This window comes from Rhinopithecus roxellana, chromosome 11, assembly GCF_007565055.1.
Source record: "Rhinopithecus roxellana isolate Shanxi Qingling chromosome 11, ASM756505v1, whole genome shotgun sequence".
Lineage (NCBI taxonomy): Eukaryota > Metazoa > Chordata > Mammalia > Primates > Cercopithecidae > Rhinopithecus > Rhinopithecus roxellana.
The window spans coordinates 5,196,177-5,218,098 of record NC_044559.1 but is presented as its reverse complement, the minus strand read 5'-3'; the positions used below and the strand labels follow the sequence as shown (position 1 = coordinate 5,218,098).

Here is a 21,922-nt window from a genome sequence, read left to right as displayed (position 1 = left end):
GTTTCCTCATCTGACTTCCAGTCTTGGTCACAGCAGCAACGAGAGTCCCTGGTCTTTGCACGGGGTGGTGGGAAATGAAGCCAGAAATGCTAAGTCCCAAGGGACTCACTCCCGGCAGCTTTCTTGAACCCTTGGAGCCAAGAAAGGCACAGGGGAGCTCATCCTGGGCACATTCCAGGGAAACAGCAGCAAACACCTTCCATCCACTTTCTGGATTGCAAAGCTCCATAGAGAGGCTCAAGGGCCTTGCATCCACACCTTCCCTCACCCACTGCACAGTTCACACTCCCTCCTTCCCTCCCCTCCCAGTGGGTCAGGAGCCAGGACCAAGGAGACCCGGTTGTGCCTTCCTGTTGCCCATTTCACCCAGACCTCAGGAACCCTTGGGACTCCTCCCTATACTAGAAATGGCCTGTCCCAACAACAGGAAGATCCCACCCTCTCCTTTGCTCCCTGGGCAGCTGTAGGCTTCTCCCTGGCTGGACCCCAGAAGCCTCTGCTGGTCTTTCCCAACGATTCCAACCACAGGCTGCCAGTACCTATAGCTCTCTGGGCCAGGGTAGGGCCTTCAGGGAAGCCAGGGCAGCTCCACCCAACCTTGATCACCTTTCCCCACCTCTGCTCTTGTAGCCCATCCTGAGCCAAACACAGGGACCAGTCCTGGAAGACTAGGTCAGTTCCCTGTCGCACTCCTTGCAGGGAGGGTATAAGACATGGACAATGGGGAGGTTCCTCTTCCAGCCAGCCAGCCCTCTGGGGGAAAGGGAGAGGCAGGCAGGAGAGTGCTGGACAGGGCATCTCTCCAGGCATAGGTCCAGGGCCTCCAACTGGGCAGAAGTAGCCTTCCTGAGCCCTATGACTACAGGGAGCCTAATGCAAAGGACACAGGGCTAGCAGCCAGGAAACATAGGTTCTTGCCCAATGGGGCGCCTATCTGCTGTAACCTGGAGCTAGTTGGCTGGCCTTTCTGGACCTCAGCTTTAGCATCTGTAAGAGGAGAGGGCTGGACCAGCAGTCTGTTACTGTTGTGGGCTTCACCTGAGCCCTCCCACGCCTCTGAGAAGGTGGGCTGGGTGGCTCGGTCCTCTGGGCCCCTGGCCAGGGTGAGTGGGCTATAAGGCTTTTGAACATGGCCTGCACTGCAGTCTGATTCAGGCTGGGAGGCACTGGACACGAGGGGCTCTAGGGTTCCTTCTGGCTCTGATCTAGGATTTGTTTGTTCAGCCAAGAGTTTTGTGCACCTATCATGTGCCAGACCCTGGGAGCCTAAGGGAAGATCACATGGTCCCCCACAGAGGGCTGCGCTTCTCTGGGACAGAGGACCAGTGGCTTCCGTGCAGCCCCACTTCCAACTTCCCCAGGCCAGAAATCCCCTGTCCCTGCAGGCCATGCCAGGACCGTGCCTTGCTGCCTCGTTTCTTACTACCTCCCAGCACAGTCAGCCTACTGGCACTGAGCCCAGGGCCCCCAGTCCTTTTCCAGGGCAGTGACAGCATTGGCAGCTCCTTGTTCAGATCCAAAAGTGTGAGGAGGGCAGCAGATGGATCCTGAGGAAGCCTCTGGGTCCCCCGAATGGCCTCTCCCCAGCCAGCCCCAAACTCATGGCCTGCTCAGGGAGGTCAAAGAAGACCTGTTCTGTTTCCTCCCTCTGTAAAGGGGATCTGGGGGTGGGGATGTCTCTGCTGATGTCTCTGATGGAAACTGTGGCTCCCCAGTTTCCATCGGAGGTAGCTGAAATAGTGCCTCCATCTCACAAGCTGAGCCTCTAATCTCAGAGTCCTTCTGACTTTGGAAAGGCATTCCAGGGCCCTGATCACCCAAAAGGTCAGATCCACATTGGGCAGCCGCATTAGGGATAGGGGTGGGGGCAAGGCCTAGGCTTGGAGTTAGCATGGGGGAAGTGCAGACCTGAGGGATCTGAGCCTCCTGTCTCTCATGAGGGAGGGGAGTCACTGCTTCACTGTGACCAACCTGAGCACCGAGGACCCAGGTCATGCCCATATCTCAGGTTCTCAGACAGCAATGGGTAAAGGCAAGGTGGGGACAAAACAATAGGGGCCACCAGTGGACATGAAGCAAGGACCCAGCAGGGTGGGAACTGGGCTCCAGCCTAGCCCTCGCCCACGGCCTCTCTCTGCATTGCAGGAGCCTACCTATTAAGGACCTTGCCGTAGACAGCGCCTCTCCCGTCTACCAGGCTGTGATTAAGAACCAGAACAAGCCGGAAGACGAGGCTGACGAGTGGGCACGCCGCTCCTCCAACCTGCAGTCTCGCTCCTTCCGCATCCTGGCCCAGATGACAGGGACAGAATTCAGTGAGTGCAGGCTCTTGGGGTGCGTGCAGAGGAGGGAGATGCTGAGGGGCCACCGGGGGCCTGGGCCCAGCACTGCGGAAGCCAGGGAGTCCTGCTACCTGCCCTTGAAGGTGGGCCAGCCTTGACAGTTTGTCCGCAGCTGGCAGGGATCCTTCTGGGCCCCTGGGGCAGGCTGTCTGGTGACAGCAGCCTTCTGCTCCAATGCCAACTCCAACAGCGAGCAGCAGGCTTGGTGTGCAACTTCCGGGTGAGATGACTGCCCAGGGCTGGGGGATGAGGCCTTCTCAGGCCACCCCCTGACTCTTTCCCAATGTCCTCTGGGGCCTCTGCCCAGCATACAGTGGACAGGCAAGGGGGCAGTCACCATGTTGGGCCTGGCTGAATCCTGGGGACTCAGTGCCCACAGAGCCCCAGCAACTTTCCTTGCTGTGTCTCCTGTGAGTGCCCTGACCAGCTCCTTTCTACCCACAGTGCAAGACCCTGATGAAGAAGCTCTACGAAGGTCAAGGTAAGTGCCTGGACTCAGGCTCTGTGGCCTTGCCCTCTAGCCCCATCCCTTCCCGGGCAGCCCCCAGGTCACATCACTTATGGAAGGAACCTCTCAAGTTCATGGATTTGGAAAGCCTGGCCTGCAAAGGGCTCCAGCTGACACTAGCTTGAGGCGGCATCCTGGGTCAGTAAGGCGGGCACCTGGACCCGAGTCTCTGTCCTCCAGGCCCAGGCTACAAGAGCAAAGGCTCTGGGCTCTCCCAACTTCATCCCTGGGCAGGGGGCAGGGCTGCTTTGGCCTTCGCTGGGCTGTTGAGAATGAGGGCATCTTTCCCTGTGAGGACACCCGGCTGGCCACCTTGCCCACCCACTTATCTCAGGGCCTGTCCCCCTGTGATTCCAAAGGCTGGGCACTGGGAAACAGGCACTCAGGGGGCTGTGCTGGACACAAATGCCTGACCCCTGGACTCACCTGTCCAGACCCACATTGAGGTACCAGTTCTGTAAATTGCTCAAAGCAAAATAGCTGCTGAAAAAAAGAACAAGCCCTGGACATGAGGACAGGTTTGTGCCAAGCTAGGGGTCTTAGAGCAAGGTTTCCCCATCAGTTGCAGGTCTGAGGCCATAGCCACCAACCTACCATTGTGGGCCGTCAGGTGCTCATAGCATGACGGGGCATGCCATCCTGGAACTCACTGGAACCCACTAGGGCCTTCCACAGTGAGGAGTAGGGCTCATTGTAACTGTATGGACACTTCCGGTAGCAAATATGTCATCTGCATGTTCTTCCTGGCACTGTCTGCCTTGGGCCAGTGCATCCTGTGGCAGCCTCTGTGCAAGGGGCTGGGGCTCAGGGCACCCTCCCACCCTGGGCCAAGCTTTCTGTACTTGCTAACCAGCAGGCCCAACACTCAGTGGCCATGTGATCCGCGCAGAGTAAGACTCCAGCCAGCTTAGACTTGTGGATTTTATTTTTGAACCAACACTTTTGCCAACTCAAGTTGCTCTCACTTTTTGGCCAGGCATCCAAGTCTAAGGTGGGGTCCTGCCAGTCCTGCTAAGGATGGCATGCAGTCTCAATAACAGTTCTTAACCCTTCAGTGCCTGCAGGGCATCTAGAGAGTCCACGATGAAGTGATGTTTGATTTAGCACAGAAGTTAAGCTCCAGCTACTTTAAGTCCTAGAGCTCTCAGCTCTCCCCTCCTGCTGTGCTCCGCTGCCCCTGCGTGCTGCTCCCATGCTTGTCTTGCCCTCGTCTTAGAAGCCACCCATGTAGCTGCTTCAGTGAGCAATGCAGATGTTCCCAAATATTTGATAAAGGAGTCTTTAAATCACACACCCCAGAGCAAGTGGCTTCAAAATCCCCGTGGTTCCTTCCAGCAAGAGGCCAGCAGGGGGCCTCTTTTCCTCCCTCCCCTGGGACCCAGAGCCCCGCCCCCTCGGCTCCCTTCTGGTTCCTTAATGTTCTGCTTCCCTCTGGTATGCAAGGCAGTCACGCTCAGCTTGTGCCTCATTAGCCAGATGTCATTAGAACGGGAAAGAGTACTGTGGAAGTGCATTGCAGCAAACTTTTGTCTTTTCTTTCCCCTGGAATATTTGCAGGCTCTGCAAAGTTATTGAGTGAGGAGAGCACAAAGGCAGTGTTGAAGGTGGTTCCCAGGCCTCGTCCTTGGCCTTCCCCTTCCCTCCTTCAAGGAACATCTCTTGAAGTTTGTTCTGCCTGGTCTTGAGGGTAATTGAAGGGTGGGAGAGTAGTCCTTCCGCCAGCGGCCTAACCCCATGAAAGCTTGGTTCAGCCTCAGCAAAAGGCAGCCTTCGGAGCCTCTCCCCCAGCTACGGCAGGGTTTCATCCTAGGGAAATCTGGGAAGAGGGCCTGGGAAGTGGCTCCAGTTGACTTCCTCCCACAGTCACAGACAGCTTCCCTCACCCCATTAGCACCTGGCTCTGGGGTCTCAGGCCCTGCAGTGGAGGCTCTGAGGCACCCAGCCAGCCAGCCTCTGCCCAGGTCTGGAGGGGGCTCCTCTCCGTTCTGACTTTAATTTCTGGAGAGTTGTCCTCATGGGCAGAGCCACCCATGTCACTGAATCCCAAGCAACTATCCCATGGACCCAGAGGCGGGTGCAGTGGATGTAGCAGTTTTAATCTGTCTGTGATTGAAGCCTAAAGCAGTGTCTGTGATCACTGGTCATGGCTGGGTCCCCACGCTCACCCACATCACTGTCTGAGCAGAAGGGAAATGCTTTGTCCCACCCTGGTCCAGGCCAGTCAGGAGTCTTGCTCCTCAGGGGCCTGAGCCGCACTTCTATCTGTCCCCACTCCCAAGTTCGAAGCTGCACCCCTAGACTCTCCTGACCCATCTTATTGGCTGAGAGCAGCCACATTCTTTTTCTCCTCCCAAATCCCAGTGGGGATTCTCAGGGTCTGTCTTGAAGGCTGAGTTTCCCCAGGGAGGCTTCACTGTAAACTGCTTCCAAGTGTCTCACTCCAGCAGAGCCTGAGTTTGCCAAGCCTTTGCATGGTGACACCTACACAGTCTTATACCCGTGCAAAGGTGCTTTCTCCTTCCTGGCGCTGTGTGGTGAGAAAGTTAGCGGGAATGTTGAGTGAGTAGGCAGGGGCTCTGGGACCTCGAGGTCAAGTGTGAATCCACATGTCAAGAAGACCTTGCAAACTTTCCCTTCACCTCCATCACTGCTCTGCCTCCAAGGTCCACCCCCAGAGTCCCAGGGCAGCTCACAGCCCTCTTCTCCTCTCAGGTCCTGGCTCCTAATGGTATCTCTGTGTCTGGTAGCATGTAGCTTCCATCTAAGGCTCCAGTGCCAACCTGCTGGCCAGCCCAAGATAGAGTATAATTTCCAGGGACTCTGTCTTTACGGGTGAGGTGGGGGGGGGGGGCCTGAACAGCCCAGGCATCAGCTATGAATTTAGCTTCCCACCCTAGAAGGACCCAGGCACCTTAGGAAATTGTCCAGGCTGACTTGAACATCAGCCTCCTGCCTACTTCCACACGGGAGCTACTCTAGTAGGTACAGGTGATGCTGTGGCTCCCCAGTTTCCATCGGAGGTAGCTGAAATAGTGCCTCCTTCCCACAAGTTGAGCCTCTAATCTCAGAGTCCTTCTGACTTTGGAAAGGCATTCCAGGGCCCTGATCACCCAAAAGGTCAGATCCACATTGGGCAGCCACATTAGGGATAGGGGTGGGGGCAAGGCAGGGCTTGGATCTGCAAGGCATCTGGATCCCACTGCTTGGGGGAACCATCCTAGATGTAGCCCAGCATGAAACCCAGACATCCCCCTGATCCCTTATAAGTGCAGCCTCTGCGTTTCCCTGATGCCCGGCTGGGTAAAGAGCTCTGCATCTCCCCATCCTTCCAAGCATTAGGAGCAAAGCTGATCTTAATGAAGAGTCCCCAGAGGAGCTGAAGGTGAGGGTTGCATCACACAGCCCTTTCCATCCCAGATCATGTAAAAATCCTTCCATGCCCCTTTTCCATCATACAAACATTAAGCTTCTTCCAACAAAATGCCAGGGCTCACTGGCTCCGCTTCTTCCCTCCTGCAGCCTCTCAGATGCCCCCTTCCCTCCCTCCTCTGGGCAGTCTCTCAGTTTTGCCCCCACTGCAGCCACCTCGCTTACTTGCCGCACAGCACAAGGCCCTCCTGCCAATGAGTGCCCCCGCCAATGGGCCCCTTGTAAGAAAGCAATGAAAAAATTACCTCTCTTCTTTGGATTTTGAGTCCCTGGTGTTCTGCCACCCTAGTGAGTTTGAAAACCACAACAGGAGCACCAGGGATGTTGCCCCAGGTGCCACTGCCTAAGCAGTCCCTGGGGAGTCTTCTTTCTTGCTCTTGCTCTCCTGTCTCTTTTCCTCTTTCCTGTGCCTTCCTCTCCTGGCTCCTTTCCTTGGCTAGCTGAGGATTTTTAAACAGCTTCAAGTAGAGCATGCTCACTAGATCGGACTCTCCAGGACTGTCCCTGTCCCTGTCCCTCTCACCAAGCACTGATGACAAACTATTACCCAGCCTCCACAGGCCTTGCTAGGACTTGACAATTTGCAGGTTAGCTGCCTGTGTCTGATCTTGTGCGCCTGTGTTCTGGGTAGTGTCTATGGGATGGCAGGACTGTTTGTAGTGCTGTCAGCAGGACTCAACGAGCCCCGCCACACCACCTTTGCTCGTGCCGTCTCCACCCCTTCACCCCAACCTCAGATAGGCAGGTATGTGGCAAGGGAAGAAGATGCTGGCACTTAGATTGTGATTCTGCCCCTGAGTTTCTGTGTGGCTTTAGGTCATTTATGTGACCTCTCTAGGCTTCAGCTTCCTCTTAGTATAAGGAAAGTTCAGACTAGACTGGTGGTTTTCAAATATGTTATATGTTAGCAGTGGGTCCCTTTTGTCAAACAGTCTTAGACAGAGACCCAGTATGCAGGATTCAAGGGGTAGAGAGAGAGAGACTGCCAGGTAAAGCACGTGCAGAACTGAGGACCTCTATGAGTGTGCGGACGTGGGGGCCAGACCCGATGACTGTTACTGTGCAGAAATAGAAGGCCAGCACTGCCACATCTTCTTTTCAAAGACTTAAAGTTGCTCTTCCTGATTTTTATATGCTAGCAATTCACTTTTTTTTTTTTTTTTTTTTTGAGATGGATTCTCGCTTTTTTTTGAGATGGATTCTCCCTCTGTCTCCAAGGCTGGAGTGCAGTGGCGTGATCTCGGCTTACTACAACCTCCACCACCCACGCTCAAACGATTCTCCTGCCTCAGTCTCCTGAGTAGCTGGGATTACAGGCATGTGACACTATGCCTGGCTAATTTTGTATTGTTAGTAGAGACGGGGTTTCACCATATTGGCCAGGCTGGTCTTGAACTCCTGACCTCAAGTGATCCACCAGCCTCGGCCTCCCAAAGTCTTGGGATTACAGGCATAAACCACCGTGCCCGGCCAACTTCTTTTTTTTTTCTTTTTCTTTTTCTTTTCTTTTCTTTCTTTTTTTTTTTTTTTTGAGACAGAGTCTCACTCTGTCACCCAGGCTGGAGTGCAGTGGTCAGTGGTACAATCTCAGCTCACTGCAACCTCCACCTCCCAGGTTCAAGTGATTCTCCTGCCTCAGTCTCCTGAGTGAGTAGCTGAGACTACAGGCGCGTGCCATCACACCCGGCTAATTTTTGTATTTTTAGGAGAGACGGGGTTTTACCATATTGGCCAGGCTAGTCTCAAACTCCTGACCTCGTGATCTGCCTACCTCGGCCTCCCAAAGTTCTGGTATTACAGGCATGAGCCACCACACCCAGCCAACTTCTTAATTAAACTTTTTACTTTGAGATAATTGCAAATTCAGTGCAGTTATAAGAAATAATAGAGATCCCATGTTCCCTTTACCCAGCATCTCCCAATGGTAGCATCTTGCAAAATGAAAGCACAATAACACAGCGAGGATGCTGACACTGATACAGGCCAAACACAGAACTTCCCATTACCCAGGATGCTCCGTGCTGCCTTTTTATAGCCATACCCACTCCCCTCCAGCACCCACCCACCTCCTTAACCTCTGGCAACCACTCATCTGTGATCTGTCCTCCATCTCTATAATTTTGTCCTTTTCAAGAATGTTATAGAAATGGAATCATACAGCATGGGACCATTTAAGATTGGCCATTTTTAAATCAGCATAATTCCCAGGGGTCACCCAAGTGGTTGAGTGCTCCAATTGTTCATCTATTCCCTTTTATTGCTAAGAAGCATCTCATGGTATGGACTCAGAAATTAATTTTTAAATTGAGTTGGAAGCACAGTACAGGTTAAACATACTGTGTTTGTGGCTGGATGTGGCCCTTTGGCCACCAGTGGACACCTCTGGTCTGGAGGATGTGATTGGCCCTTCTAGCCTGGAAGGCCTGCATTCTGATGCCTGTGGCACTGGCCTTTCTCAGGTGCTCTCTTCCTCCATTCATTCCCACATTTCTGGCTGCTACTTGCCTGCTCTGTACTGTGCCCTCAGCTGAGCAGGTGTGGGTTGAGCCCCAAGAGGCCTCACTGGTGGGAAGTGGCCAGAAGTCCCGGCCCTCTATCTGTGACAGTGACCTTGTGAGTATGTGTGGGTGTGCACGCATGTGCCCAGGCTGTGCTCAGGCCTGATGGGCAGGCATGGGCAGGAGCTGTGTGCAAAGGCTTCCCTCTGCGGACAGTGAAGGCTTTTCGAGGCCTGGGCAGCACAGGGAGGGGGCAGGTCTGCCCACCAAGCCTCATCATGAGGGATAGGTGCTCCTCCTTCTTGATGCCCAGCTAGAGGACAGAGATCATGCGAGGTGCACCTGTCTGTTTGGTTCAATCCTGAGAGCTCACAGCCAAAGCAGCCCTGCCCAGCCCTCACTACATGGACCAGGGAGGCCCCCTTTGCTCAGTCTGCCCTCAGAGCCATTAGCCAGGTTCCTTCTCTATGGTTCCCAACTCACTCAAGGCAGGAACTTCAGTCCCTCCATCCTGGTCCCCAAGACTCTGGGTCTTGCCCTAACCCAGGCCTGACCACTTACAATGTACCCCATGGATTGCATAGCTTCTCCAAGCCCATTCTCTCCCTCCCATGCCCTCTGCCCCACCTGTTAGACAGGGGAATGGTGAACACATTCCCTAACCCCTTTCATTCTTCCTCTCTTCTCTCTCTCCTTCTGTCTCTGTCTCTCTCTCTCTCTCTCTCTCTCTCTCTGTGCCACAGGGAAAGGTTTGAAACGGAACGTAACAGCCCACGTTTTGCCAAATTGCGCAACTGGCACCATGGCCTTTCAGCCCAAATCCTTAATGTTAAAAGCTAAAAGGCTGCCTGGAATCCCCCCACCCCGACAGGCTGGACCCCCTCCCTCCTTACCCCCACACAGATCTGGCATGTGAGCCCCACGGTGATGCTTGACAATGTATAACTGTGCTGGGGGCACCTCTGATGGCCAACCGCAGCATTTCTGTCCTCTGCCCTCCCCAGAGCTGATGCTGGGGCCCAGCCCCCTGCAGCTCTGTACCCACCAAACCTCCCAATTCCTCTGTACCCACCAACCTGCCCCATTCGGGGCAACCCTCGCCACCCCCCGAATAGCCTGTAGCCCAAGCCTCTGCCCTCTGCACAGGGCCTTAGCTGTAGACCAGAGAGGGCATGAGGGGTTTGCTGGCATAACACCCCAGAACCAAGGGAAATGGATGGGCCACTACTCAGTATCCTACCATCCTCAGTTCCTGGCCTCATCCCCTCCTAGAATGAGTCACCCATAGATCAGGGTCTGGAGAAGAGGCTGATCCCTGGCCCTGCCCGGCTCCCTCACTGTCCTCTGGAGCTCAGGGCAGCCCGGAATAGGGCTCTTTGAAGAAGGAAGTGGAAACCCCAGGGTAGATGAGGCAGAGACCCCTCCTGGCAGTGGTGAGGTGGGGGCACACACCCTCCTTTTTGTACCGTGTGTGCTGGCTCCATAGTTCTCTCTTCTGTACATATAAGCATGCTTGTTCTGAAATAAAGAAGATTTGAAGTGAACCACACCAAGCCCCAGTCATGCTGTGCCTGTGTGTGTCCCACCCGAGAGGGGCTGTGAGGCCATGATCTGGGACAGAGAGAGGAGAGGCACCACCAGAAGAGGGGCAGGGGCAGTGCCCACCGGTCCCAGGACCCAGCACAGCTCTGGTCCTGCTGCTCTCCTACCCCACAAGTCCCGAGCCCAGCTGCAACCCAGGGTGGGAGGATGGCTGGTGGGAATCTGTGCTGAGGCCCGTTGGGCAACCTTAGTCACCCCCAGGGCAGTGTGTATGGGAATACTTGAATGCCCCCTGCCTCTCCTCCCACACCCTGCTGCAACCAGCAGACTGAGCCATTGTCCTGCCCCGCCCCATCAGAAGGCACTTATGCTCGATCCTGGTCCAGAGGCAAGAGAAGGGTTCCAGTGGGCACACCTGGGCTGAGAAGCAGTTCACAAGGGAACTCAGGGGGCCAGGTCTGGGGCTCAGGGGAGAAGAGATGGAAGGCAGCCCTGGCAGATTATTGCTCAAGTGTCAGGAGGCAAGAGGGCTGGGAAGGCTTCCACCTGGGTCTTGCTCCCGGCTCCCACCCACCTGTGGCCTTTTCCTAGTCCTGAGCATTTAGGAAGGGGTAGGAAGGGCAGCAGCAGTCAAAAAGATCCCAGCCAGGCCTCAGGCTCATGTTTTGCTGAGCTGTGACCCACTAGCTAGCACCCCACTCACCTGACCCAGGCCCGACCGCTTAGAAAGTACCCCATGATGGTAAAGCTTCTCCAGGCCAATTCCATGTCCCTGATTGTGTGAAATCACAGGCTGAGAACATGAGAGTGGTGGCACTTACATTAGAAGCAGATGCTGAGACTCAGCCCTCAAGGCTGTCCTGCCTCCTCTGTGGCTGGGCTGGCCAGAGCCCTGCGCCCATTCCTGCTGCCTGGGCAGAGGCTTTCCCTCTGCCTCCAGGAACTTTAGCAATCCCACCAGGAAGGGTTGGTGTTTGAGACCACTCTCTCCTGCCCATCCACTCTGAGATGCTCCCTAAAGCCCCCTGCCAACCTCTTTTGGCTTCCCACCTCATCCTGCCTCCAGCAGTCTGATGCCTGGGCCAGGCAGGCTTCATCCTGCTGCCTTCATCTAGGCCTCGTGGAGCACACCCATGTTTGGCTGATGTTTTATAGAGAACTTGCAAGGCCCAAGGGTGGGTTGGTGGCAGGGGTCTGCCAGATAGAGAGAGGTCCTGGGCAGTGGGTATCCTGAGGCTGGCAAAGGACCTCAGCCAACCACTAAGAGTTGGCGGGCTCTTGGACACCTGCTCCCAGATCCCAGCCTGTAGGAGCCCTCTTGGAGCCACCTAGTTGAAGCCCTGCCTTCCCACCTACCCCAGACCCCTTCACGTAGTGCCCTGGGGGGCCCCAGGCTGGGTTCCACGTAAACCCCTCAGTATAAGCAGGAGAGATGTCTTCATTCAGCATCCAGTGTCTGTGGGCATTTGTGGAGATGCCTGACTACTGTGAGTGCTAAAGGAATCAGAAAGGGCCAATATAGCTGTGTTCCCAATGCAAGGATGATCATGTATGGTCCAGAGACAGGGAGCATCCCTCCAAGTGATGGATCAAAGAAGGCTTCCTGGAAGAAGAGGTCAGTGTATTTTATCTTCAGAAATGGTTAGAATTAGGGTGGAAGGAGATACAAAAGGCTGGACAGATACTCTAAGCGGAGCAAGCAGAGATGCTGATGAGAAGTGGTGTCCCAAAACCCCAAGTTAATCATTTTGGTTGGAATGGAGAGAATGCAGAGGATGTCATGGTTAGCAGTGGTCTGCATCTAGACTCCCAGGTCATGGGATTTTGAATGCATTCTGAAGGCAAAGTGGAACTAGCAAAGGCTGCAGGGCACCTTTCACACTATAGCTGATGAGGTGTTCTTCATCTAGACCACGATGGCAGTGTGGGCCCTGCAGTTGCAGTGGAGCATTCCTGGGGCAAAGTGATGCAGCTCAGGGTTCCCCTGAGCCATAGTCACCAGGCAGCAAGGTGGAATGTCGACTAGGTGGGTGGCAGCATGAATAATTTCAAGATCAACCACCTGACTGGTATTCTATCATCAACCCAATCAACAGAGATTTTCATGCTCCACCATCTTATCTAACACAAGTAGCATCATCACCCCCATAGTGGCAACCACCCCTTTAGCACTGTCAATATCAATCACAAGGTCCCCACCATCACCAACAGTTCTGACCCAAGCCCAGTGACAACAACCCCAAGACCCAGCATCACCACCACCACCATCCCCATCCTTTCCAGACATAGTATCATAGTTATCAATAACAGCATCAACCAAACTCCACCATTCCCACCACCAACAGCCACCATGGAAGAGCGGGGGCACACAGTCAACATGCTCCACCTTGATGCTGACCAGACTGAGGGAAGAGATAAGCTGAAAAGGGGACGATAGCCAGGCTGTGTTTCTCATGGCCTCGCCATCCCCCCAAGGAGCCATGAGCATTTGGGTCTAGTTTGGTTTGATTTGGTTTTTGCTTAGATGTTTAAACTGAATTATGACCAAGGCAGGAGGCAACTGTAGATCTTAGATCAGGCTGGGGTGATCTCACCAGCACTGTCTTTAGGAATGAAGCCAGGGCCAAGTAAGTTCTCCACAGTGCTTGCTCTATGATGCGCCCTTCAGGATGCTTCTGGGGGCTTGTGGAACTTCAGGCAGGAACTGACATGGAATAAGAGCCCAAGATCCTTCAAGACACCCTCTGATGCCTCCTCTGCCTTCCCTAGGCCCTGGCTTCTTGGTGTCTTTAGACAGTGGTGCCAGAGAGGATGCCACTCAGCAAGAACCCCAAGCAGCAGGCTCCCTTACGTGCATACCCAGGTATACCTGGTGGTGATCACTGTCCTGGTGCTGTGGACAATGATGAATTTTCCTAGGGCCCACATCCAGCTCCAACTTCATGCCCTGGAATCCAGGGTTTATTTGGAGCTCTGGCTGGGGAGAGCGGCAGGTAAGCTGGCCTAACAGTGAATTGGAGCCAAGGAGACAGGCAAAGCCAACTTCCTATTCATTCTGCAGAATACTGTCCCCAGCCTGGACACTGTCATTGCCCTTGTCCTATGCAGTGTCCTCATTTCCCAGCAGCCTACTGGAAGTGTGGTGTAGGGCCATGGAGAGCAGATCAAAGAGATCAGTGTTCTGTGTCAGCCTGAGCCATCCCAGGCCATACCTGCCCACACTGACAGGAGGGTCTGAGTAGCCAGCTCAATGGTGTGGCTTCAGAGACTGCATCTACTTCTCTGAGGCAGTCACATCACCGACATGGCTTCCAGAAGCAAGGTTCTTTCACAAACGGGCTCATGGAAAGGCCAGAGCCAGGCACGGCTACAGGCCTGCAAGCTGGGCTGTCCAAGACTGCCTCCCTGAGCATTAAGTCAGGGAAGACCTGGGCAAGATGTAGCCACTGCTCTTGCCCATCCCAAAACTTCCCACGCAGTTATGGAGAAGGATGGCACTCTCTCCCATGGGGGCAGTCAACCTCAACCTTGCCACTTCTCCAGCTCTATTCTTCCATGACCCTCTCACAGTATTTCATGCTTTTTTTACCATACACCTCACCAGATGGAGGAAAGCAATTCAGTGATGCTTTTGCAAATAGCTCAGGGCCTGCTTGCATTCCTATCTAGGGCAGACCCCTTTAGTGCCAGCTACTCCAAGTGTGGCCCACAGACCAGCAGCATCAGCATCACCTGGAAGCCTGTTAGAAAAGTGAACTCGGCCGGGCGCGGTGGCTCAAGCCTGTAATCCCAGCACTTTGGGAGGCCGAGACGGGCGGATCACGAGGTCAGGAGATCGAGACCATCCTGGCTAACACGGTGAAACCCCGTCTCTACTAAAAAATACAAAAATCTAGCCAGGCGAGGTGGCGGGTGCCTGTAGTCCCAGCTACTCCGGAGGCTGAGGCAGGAGAATGGCGTAACCCGGGAGGCGGAGCTTGCAGAGAGCTGAGATCCGGCCACTGCACTCCAGCCCGGGCGACAGAGCGAGACTCCGTCTAAAAAAAAAAAAAAGAAAGAAAAATGAACTCTCAGCTGGGTGTGGTGGCTCACGCTTATAATCTCAGCACTTTGGGAGGCCGAAGCAGGTGGATTACCTGAGGTCAGGAGTTCAAGACCAGTCTGGCCAACATGGTGAAACCCCATCTCTACTAAAAATACAAAAATTAGCCGGGCGTGGTGGTGCATGCCTGTAATCACAGCTATTTGGGAGGCTGAGACAGGAGAATTATATGAACCTGGGAGGTGGAGGTTGCAGGGAGCCGAGATCGCGACATTGCACTCCAGCCTGGGCAAAAGAGTGGGACTCCGTCTCAGTTTAAAAAAAAAAAAGAAATGTGGACTGTCAGCTCTGCCCCAGACCTACTCAACTAGGAATTCGTTTTAAGAGGATCCCCAGGGGCTTCAAGCACACATGGAAGTTTGCAAAGTGTTACAGTGGTGAGGCCCCAAGCCCTTTTCTGCCACTTTGCAGCTTTGTGATGTTTTACTAGAGACACAATCTCTCTGGACCTCAGACTTCTCGTCTACAAAATGAGGGTCACAATCCCAATGGCTCAGGGAGGTTGAAATGATAACATGGAGTAATAGGGTAATTTCTTTTCTTTTTTTTTTTTTTTTTTTGAGATGGAGTTTCACTCTTGTTGCCCAGGCTGGAGTGCAATGGCACGATCTCGGCTCACTGCAACCTCTGCCTCCTGGGTTCAAGGGTTCAGCCTTCCCAGTAGCTGGGATTACAGGCATGTGCCACCACACCCGGCAAAATTTTTTTTTTTTTTTTTTTGAGACGGAGTCTCGCTCTGTCACCCAGGCTGGATGCAGTGGCGTGATTTCGACTCATTGCAAGCTCCACCTCCCAGGTTCACGCCATTCTCCCGCCTCAGCCTCCCGAGTAGCTGGGACTACAGGCACCATTTAGTAATAGAAAGTATTGTTATTCTAATTATTTCAAATAAGAATAGTGCCTTTTATTGAGGAAAGATTCTACTTGGCTGATCACAACACAACAAGAGGTTTATTTCTTCCTCCATGAGGTACCGGTTAAGGATTCAAATCACAACATCCCTCAATCAGATCCTGCTATTCTTACTGATAAGTTGTAGGACTCTGAGCAACTGAATTATCTTTGTTACCATTTCCTCATCTATTAAATAGAGTCCATGATACCCACATCAGAGGGCTGCTGTGAGGAAGGAAAGACATCATCGTGCCTGGCACATAGCATGAGGTCAATAAATAAACGGCATAAAATAGCGGGGAGTCATTCCCACTCACAGGAGCTGCATTTATCCAGTTGCTGTTATTGCAAATACAAATCAAAGAGTAAAGAATGTGCATTTCTTTGCTTTCCTATCATTTAATTTTTATTCTCTGCCCACCCCATTTTACAGTTAGCCACTCAGCTCTGACTGCTCTTGTCTTCCTAGAGTGGTTCTAGGGAAGAGGTGCTTACAGAATGCCAAGGCACTCAGGGTGGGGGCGTATGGGCATACCTGGTCCTCTGTCAGGTTCTGCCTGCACTGGCATCTGCTGAGACATCCCCAATCCATCTGGTCCACACTGGCAGAGTGATTGCCTTTCCCTTTCCCAGTTACAAGGTCTTTCAGATCTGCAGGTGCTCAGGACCATGTTCTTGTCACTCTTGGGTGCATCGCAAATCCTCTATGGCACCCAGGTCACACAGAGGTATGGGAATCTTTGGGCTATTTCAGGTCTGTCTGGCCCCTCACCATGGGCATGGGGAACCCTGGGGTCCTGCCGCTTCCCCAGGTTTGGCCTTGAAAAGGAGCACAGGGGCTTCTATTCTTGAATCCCCTTGCCACAATGCCCACTTTTGTCCAGGTAACCTTGCTTTGTCTGGCATGGTAGCTTTCAGCCATCTGTATTGTTGGTGCCGAGTCCTTCCAACCCCAAAGCCTAGGTTCTCACAACTCCAGAGCCTAAGCCCTTGACACTCAAATATCTTCACTCTGCTTTTTTTGCTGTATCATTCCTTCCCAAGGTAGCACATGCCCTTGACTGAATGGGGAAGGGTGAAAACAGGATCGGGGAGGAACCCGGGTGGATAATCCCCTGGGCTTTTCTACCACACTGTTTTGCTGAAAAAGAAAAATTAGGAAGTACAGAAAAATTTGAGAGGTGGGATTGGGAAATGCCTCCAGGATTGAAAAAGGTTTTGATGTTATTGGGACCCTTCTGCGGTCTGAGCCTCTGCTCCTGGGATCCTGGAGGAGCTCCTTCCCTGAGCTGGAAGACATACCCTCTGATGATCTTACTCTGTTTGCAAGGCGGGTGGTGCTTTCTGCCCAGCCTGCCTCTGCTGCATCCACCTGCCCCCATGCACAGGGGCCTCATGGGGTCTCCAGGCTCCCTTGACCTGTTGTCTTTTTGGTCCCACCTCATCAGCACCCCTATTGAGCATGCGCCAGTGTGCACCAGCCAGGCCACCACCCCACTGCTGCCCGCTTCTGCCCAGCCGCCTGCTGCTGCCTCTCCCAGTGCGGCTTCGCCACCCCTGGCCACAGCTGCTGCCCACACTGCCATCACCTCCGCTGCTGCCACAGCCCCTGCTTCAAGTCCTGCTGACAGCCCAAGGTAACTGGCCCACAGGTGCTGGGCCTGACCCTGGGGAAGGGAGGCAGGAAACGCCCCACTCTGGGTCCACCTATGGCCAGCTGTGTCCAAGGTAGTTAGGGCCCACGGGCCTGGAGGAAGCCAAGGCCAGTGCTGCTTGGTGCAGAGTGTGAAGGGGAAACTGAGGGTGAATTTCAGGGGTGTGCACCACTGTGGCAGGGACTGTCACTCTGCCCCCCAGGGACACATACACCAGGGAGAGAGGTAACAGTCTCTCTCACAAACATATACACACACTCATACATACATAGTTAGATAACAAAAGGGGACTGTGTGAAAAGTCTTTGTTCCTGGAACTCAGATTAGGTAGAATGAAAGTCGTCCCTGTGGGCTGGAGAAATCAAGGAAGGCTCCATGGAGGAGGGAGCATTGGAGGTGGGCAGGGAAGGCAGGTCAGATTTCGTCAGAGAGAGTTTAGCCATGAACTTCCCACTTCCCCTCCCCTCTCTTCGGAGAAGCATGTTAACGCCAGAGGCACCCCGTATAGTGGGATTTATATCTGCTCTACAGCTTACTGTGTGTAACCTTGAAAAGTTGACTGAAGCTCTCTGAACCGCAGTTTCCTCGTCTGTTAAGATGTTTACCAGGCCGGGCGCGGTGGCTCAAGCCTGTAATCCCAGCACTTTGGGAGGCCGAGACGGGCGGATCACGAGGTCAGGAGATCGAGATCATCCTGGCTAACACGGTGAAACCCCGTCTCTACTAAAAAATACAAAAAACTAGCCGGGCGAGGTGGCGGGCGCCTGTAGTCCCAGCTACTCGGGAGGTTGAGGCAGGAGAATGGCGTAAACCCAGGAGGCGGAGCTTGCAGTGAGCTGAGATCCGGCCACTGCACTCCAGCCTGGGCGACAGAGAGAGACTCTGTCTCAAAAAAAAAAAAAAAAAAAAGATGTTTACCAAACACCTATTATATAAGATTATGATAGAAAAAATGTCTGTAAAACACCTAATACATACAAAGGACACAAATATTGTGAGTTTCTAATCTGCCTTCCTAGACACCCAGCAAGGCAGAGACCAAAGGCTAGGGGAGAAGAGGGGAGGCAGAGGGGCCAGGCTGACAGGTCACTCTGCAGTAGCCATGTGGCACATCGGGCTGGCTGGGGCCCGCTCTCTGTCTGGGCTTCTAAGAGTCGGCCAGTTAGTGTTTGGGGTCGGAGCCCAGGTGTCCCAGCCTCCCACCCTGGTCCCCAGGGTTTGCTGGGGAGGACATGCCTCTTGGATCAGAATGGGTAGGTCCATGGTGCAGCCTGAGGTGGGATTGATATGAGCAAACTGGCTCGCAGGCCTGTCTGCTGCCACCATCCCAGGCTTCATATTAACTGCATGGTGCCCAAGACCAGCCTTTCCCCAGCCCAACTGAAGCCTGAAGGAGGAGCCTGGCCCTCCAGGGATGGTTTCATCCCAGTTTTCTGGGGGGATTTAGGACACTGCTTCCCTTCTTTATACCAGAATCTCTTCATATAAAGGCCTTGCTACCTGCACAAAGAAGAGATTTTGAGGAGGGCAAGAAATGTCTCTTGTAGAGTGGGAAGAAGCCTCCCAATATGAATGGTGAGGGGCTATAGATGCTGGAGCCCTGCAGTCAGTCCAGCCTCATCCCTAGGGCCCCAACCCTGCTCAAAGGCAGGCATCAGCACCAGGCTCATGTCTCAGTGTCCTGGGCATGCCCATGGCTGAGCTCCTGGAGCCCTTCTGGACGCCCCCGACAGGGGGGGTCCTCCCTTCCTTCCCTTTGCCTTGCCAGGAGAGCTGGGGCCTGGGTGGAGCTTGGAGAGGGGCACAGAGGGCTGCCCAGCGGGGAGTGGGGCTGGAGCAGAAGGGGTCACGGCGTTGTACTCTGAGCAAATCTACCTCCCCTCCTCACACATGGGCTGGGCTGGAGCTGGAACTGGGGGAGCCCATGGGAGGCCAATGGACCCCCCACCCTTTCATGGGAGCATGGCTTCAGAATTGTCAATGGATGCCATAAGCCTCTGCTCCCTTTCCCAGAGCCAGTCCCTGACTCAGGACCTGTAGCTCCTGGGCTGCGGGCAAAGTGTCTTCCACTGATGGAGTCCGCCTAAGACCACTGCCCCTTGGCCCACCCCCATCACTATGGAAGCCTGGCAACCCTTGGACACTGTCTCTTCCTCTTCCATGGAGACCCCTACTCTGCTGATCTCAGCACAGAAATCTATTCAGAGAAGGGCAGGTGGGCCTGGGGAGGGGAGACAATGGCTTCACTCAGCCAGAAACTAGGCAGCTTGACAGGGCAAGTGTGCACAGCCTCCAGGTCTGGGATGCCAGCTACCTGAGGCTCATTTTATCTCCATCTTGTCTGGGACAGCCCCTCAGACCTCTCTGGATCCACTCAGAAGCTTGGTGGTGGGTTCTCATCCCAGGGCCACCCCCTTCTCAGAGCCCCAGAGAGGAAGGCACTCCTCATCCTACAGCTCTGCGCAGCAGGGCCCAGGCCCTTGAGGAACAGACAGAAGGAAGGCAGGAAGCCATGGGGGGGGTGGCAGGCAGGCAGGGCTCACTTCTCCAGCACCTCCAGCAATAACCCATTTGCCCTGGGTGTGGGCATGTGGTCCCCTTTGAGATCTGAAAGACCAGGGATGTGTTTTGCAAGGTGTTCATTAGTTTTAAATGAAGAAAAGCGTTTTACAAACAAATATAACTGGGGAACGCTGATCAGACAAGGCTCAACAGGCCGCTGGATTCCAGGAGTTCTCGGAGCCTTCAGCTCTCCGGGAGGAGAGGCCAAGCACATACTCTGCTGAGGGTAATGAACTAGGACACTTTTGAAAAAAATCTCTTTGACCCCATTGTCCCAGGGCCACACATGGGGAAAGGTGATTCTAGGCCCCTTGACAACTAACCCAGTTAGAGGAGGACAACAGGAACTCTATCCAGAAGAGGTGTGTGTTGCTGGGGAGGGTCCTTGAGTGGCGGAGACGGGGTTGGGGGAGCGGCGTGGGTGTCTCCTGACTTCTCCTGAGCTCTCCCTGGAGTATCTGTGCCCAGAAACCTGAGACTTTGCTGCTCCTTCCAGCAACAATAGAAAAGAGTAGGCAGAAGAGGCCAGGTGGTCAGGGGCTGAGGTGCCCCACGAGGTCATGGGGGTAGGTAGTTCTGACCAGCGCCATCTCTCTCCTCTCCCCTCCCTCTGCGCTCTTCCACAGTCCCACCTGGGCAGTCTCTCCCCATGACAGTCTTCCCGGTGTCCTCCTGTCTGGCTGGTGGCTTTTCTCCCTCTCTCCAAAGGCAGTGGCACTAGCCACCCAAGGAACACCCTCCTCCCCTCTGAGACCCTTATGGTCCTTCCTTCACAGTTTCTGGCAGCTCCCAAGAAATGTCTCTGTCAGGTGTCCTCACAGAGGCTTCTGAAGACCTGGGAGGCAGCCTGCCTTGGCTGCAGGCCCCAGTGGGGGTGTCCTTCTGGGTGTAACCCTTCCCCCCTTGGTTCCAGGCCCCAGGCCTCTTCCTACAGCCCGGCAATGGCCGCCTCTTCAGCACCTGCCACTCACACCAGCTACAGCGAGGGCCCTGCCACCCCTGCACCCAAGCCCCGGGTTGTCACCACTGCCAGCATCCGGCCTTCTGTCTACCAGCCAGGTAAGAGGCAGAGCAGGAGGGGAGGCTGTCTAAAGCCATAGGTGGGTTCCAGGAGTTGCAAGAGCCAAGAGATGGCTCTGGGGTCACATCCCCAGAAGAATGGGAAGCAAGGTCTTGCTATTGAGGCTCCACCCTCCATCCTCCAGTTGTGGGTCAGAATCCTGTGGAGCCTGCATCTGGCCTCAGGGAGACAGGTGAGCAAGAAAGTAGTGGATGATTCTAAGGGAAAGCAAAGGAGAACAGAGAAGTCTTCTCTGGACCAGGCATGGTGGCTTACACTTGGAATCCCAGCACTTTGGGAGGTCAGGGCAGGCGGATCACCTGAGGTCGGGAGTTCAAGGCCAGCCTGGCCAACATGGTAAAACCCCAACTCTACTAAAGATATAAAAAGTAGCCAGGCGTGGTGGCACACACCTGTAATCCCAGCTACTCGGGAGGCCGAGGTTGCAGTCAGCCCAGATCGCGCCATTGCACTCCAGCCTGGACGACAGAATGAGACTCCCTCTTCTCCGTTTCATGCCAGTGTATGAGAGTTGGCCGAAGCCATGGGGATACAGAACAGCACAGATGGAGCCTGGACTCGGGGGCAGGTCCTATCCAGGCGCAGGGAGAGACCCCAGGGAAGTTTTCTCTGCTGCTGGAGGCAAGGGAAATGAGACAGGCACTGAGTCAGGGCGGGCCTTGCTCTGGGGGTTTGGTTCATGAAGCTCGCTGACAGCAGGGCTGAGTGTGAGCGGTCGAAGCGGCTTTTGCCCCAGACAAAGGCTGGTGCCAGGGCCTGCTCTGCTGTCGAAGGCAAAGCGCCTCATCACTCCAGGCTGTGATGTTCATGGACACCTCGTGTTCTGGGAATGGAATGAAGCACCCAGCACAGCGTCTGTCACACGGGAGGTGCCCTTCTCTGTCCCTACAGAGAAGGAGCAAGAACAGACGGTTCTGAGGTGAAAACTCCGCAGGGCGAGGTGGCATTTTGCAGTAGTGAAAAGCCTTAGATGGAGCGGTGGAAAGCGGCTGCCCCTGCGGAGACTGAGAACACAGGGAGGGGAGGCTGGAGAGGAGTTTGGAGGAGAAGCGGCGGGTGGAGGCGAGGCCTTGCCGGGGCGCAAGGAGGACATTTCCGTCTCTTCCTGGGGAGGCGCTTCTGGCACCTTCCGGGCGGCCGCCGGCTGTCTTCGCCCAGCCCGCCAGGCGGCGTCAGGGCTCCGGCGGCGCGCTGCCGGCCCGCCCTGCGTCTCCTTCCTCCTCCTCCCCGGGCTGGAGCCCAGGAGAGCGAGACCGGTCGGAGCCGCGGGCCCCCGCGCCGTTCCCAGGCCGCGCAGACATTAACTCAT

The 21,922-nt window shown here is 54.6% G+C and overlaps 1 protein-coding gene across 5 annotated transcripts in view; it reads left to right on the top strand.

Annotated features, from left to right (window-relative positions):
* Window positions 1–21,922, top strand: part of LDB3 (LIM domain binding 3) — a 70,300-nt gene that overhangs the window by 22,140 nt on the left and 26,238 nt on the right. For 2 of the 5 annotated variants that reach the window (XM_010380485.2, XM_010380484.2), the window contains 3 exons: window positions 2,146–2,315; window positions 2,787–2,823; window positions 20,446–20,591. In XM_010380485.2, the coding sequence (XP_010378787.1) occupies window positions 2,146–2,315; window positions 2,787–2,823; window positions 20,446–20,591 (353 nt within the window). Of the gene's footprint in view, window positions 1–2,145; window positions 2,316–2,786; window positions 2,824–9,520; window positions 10,327–16,763; window positions 16,953–20,445; window positions 20,592–21,922 lie in introns of those variants that run through there. The other 3 variants (XM_010380487.2, XM_010380486.2, XM_030940606.1) reach the window with 2 other exon arrangements.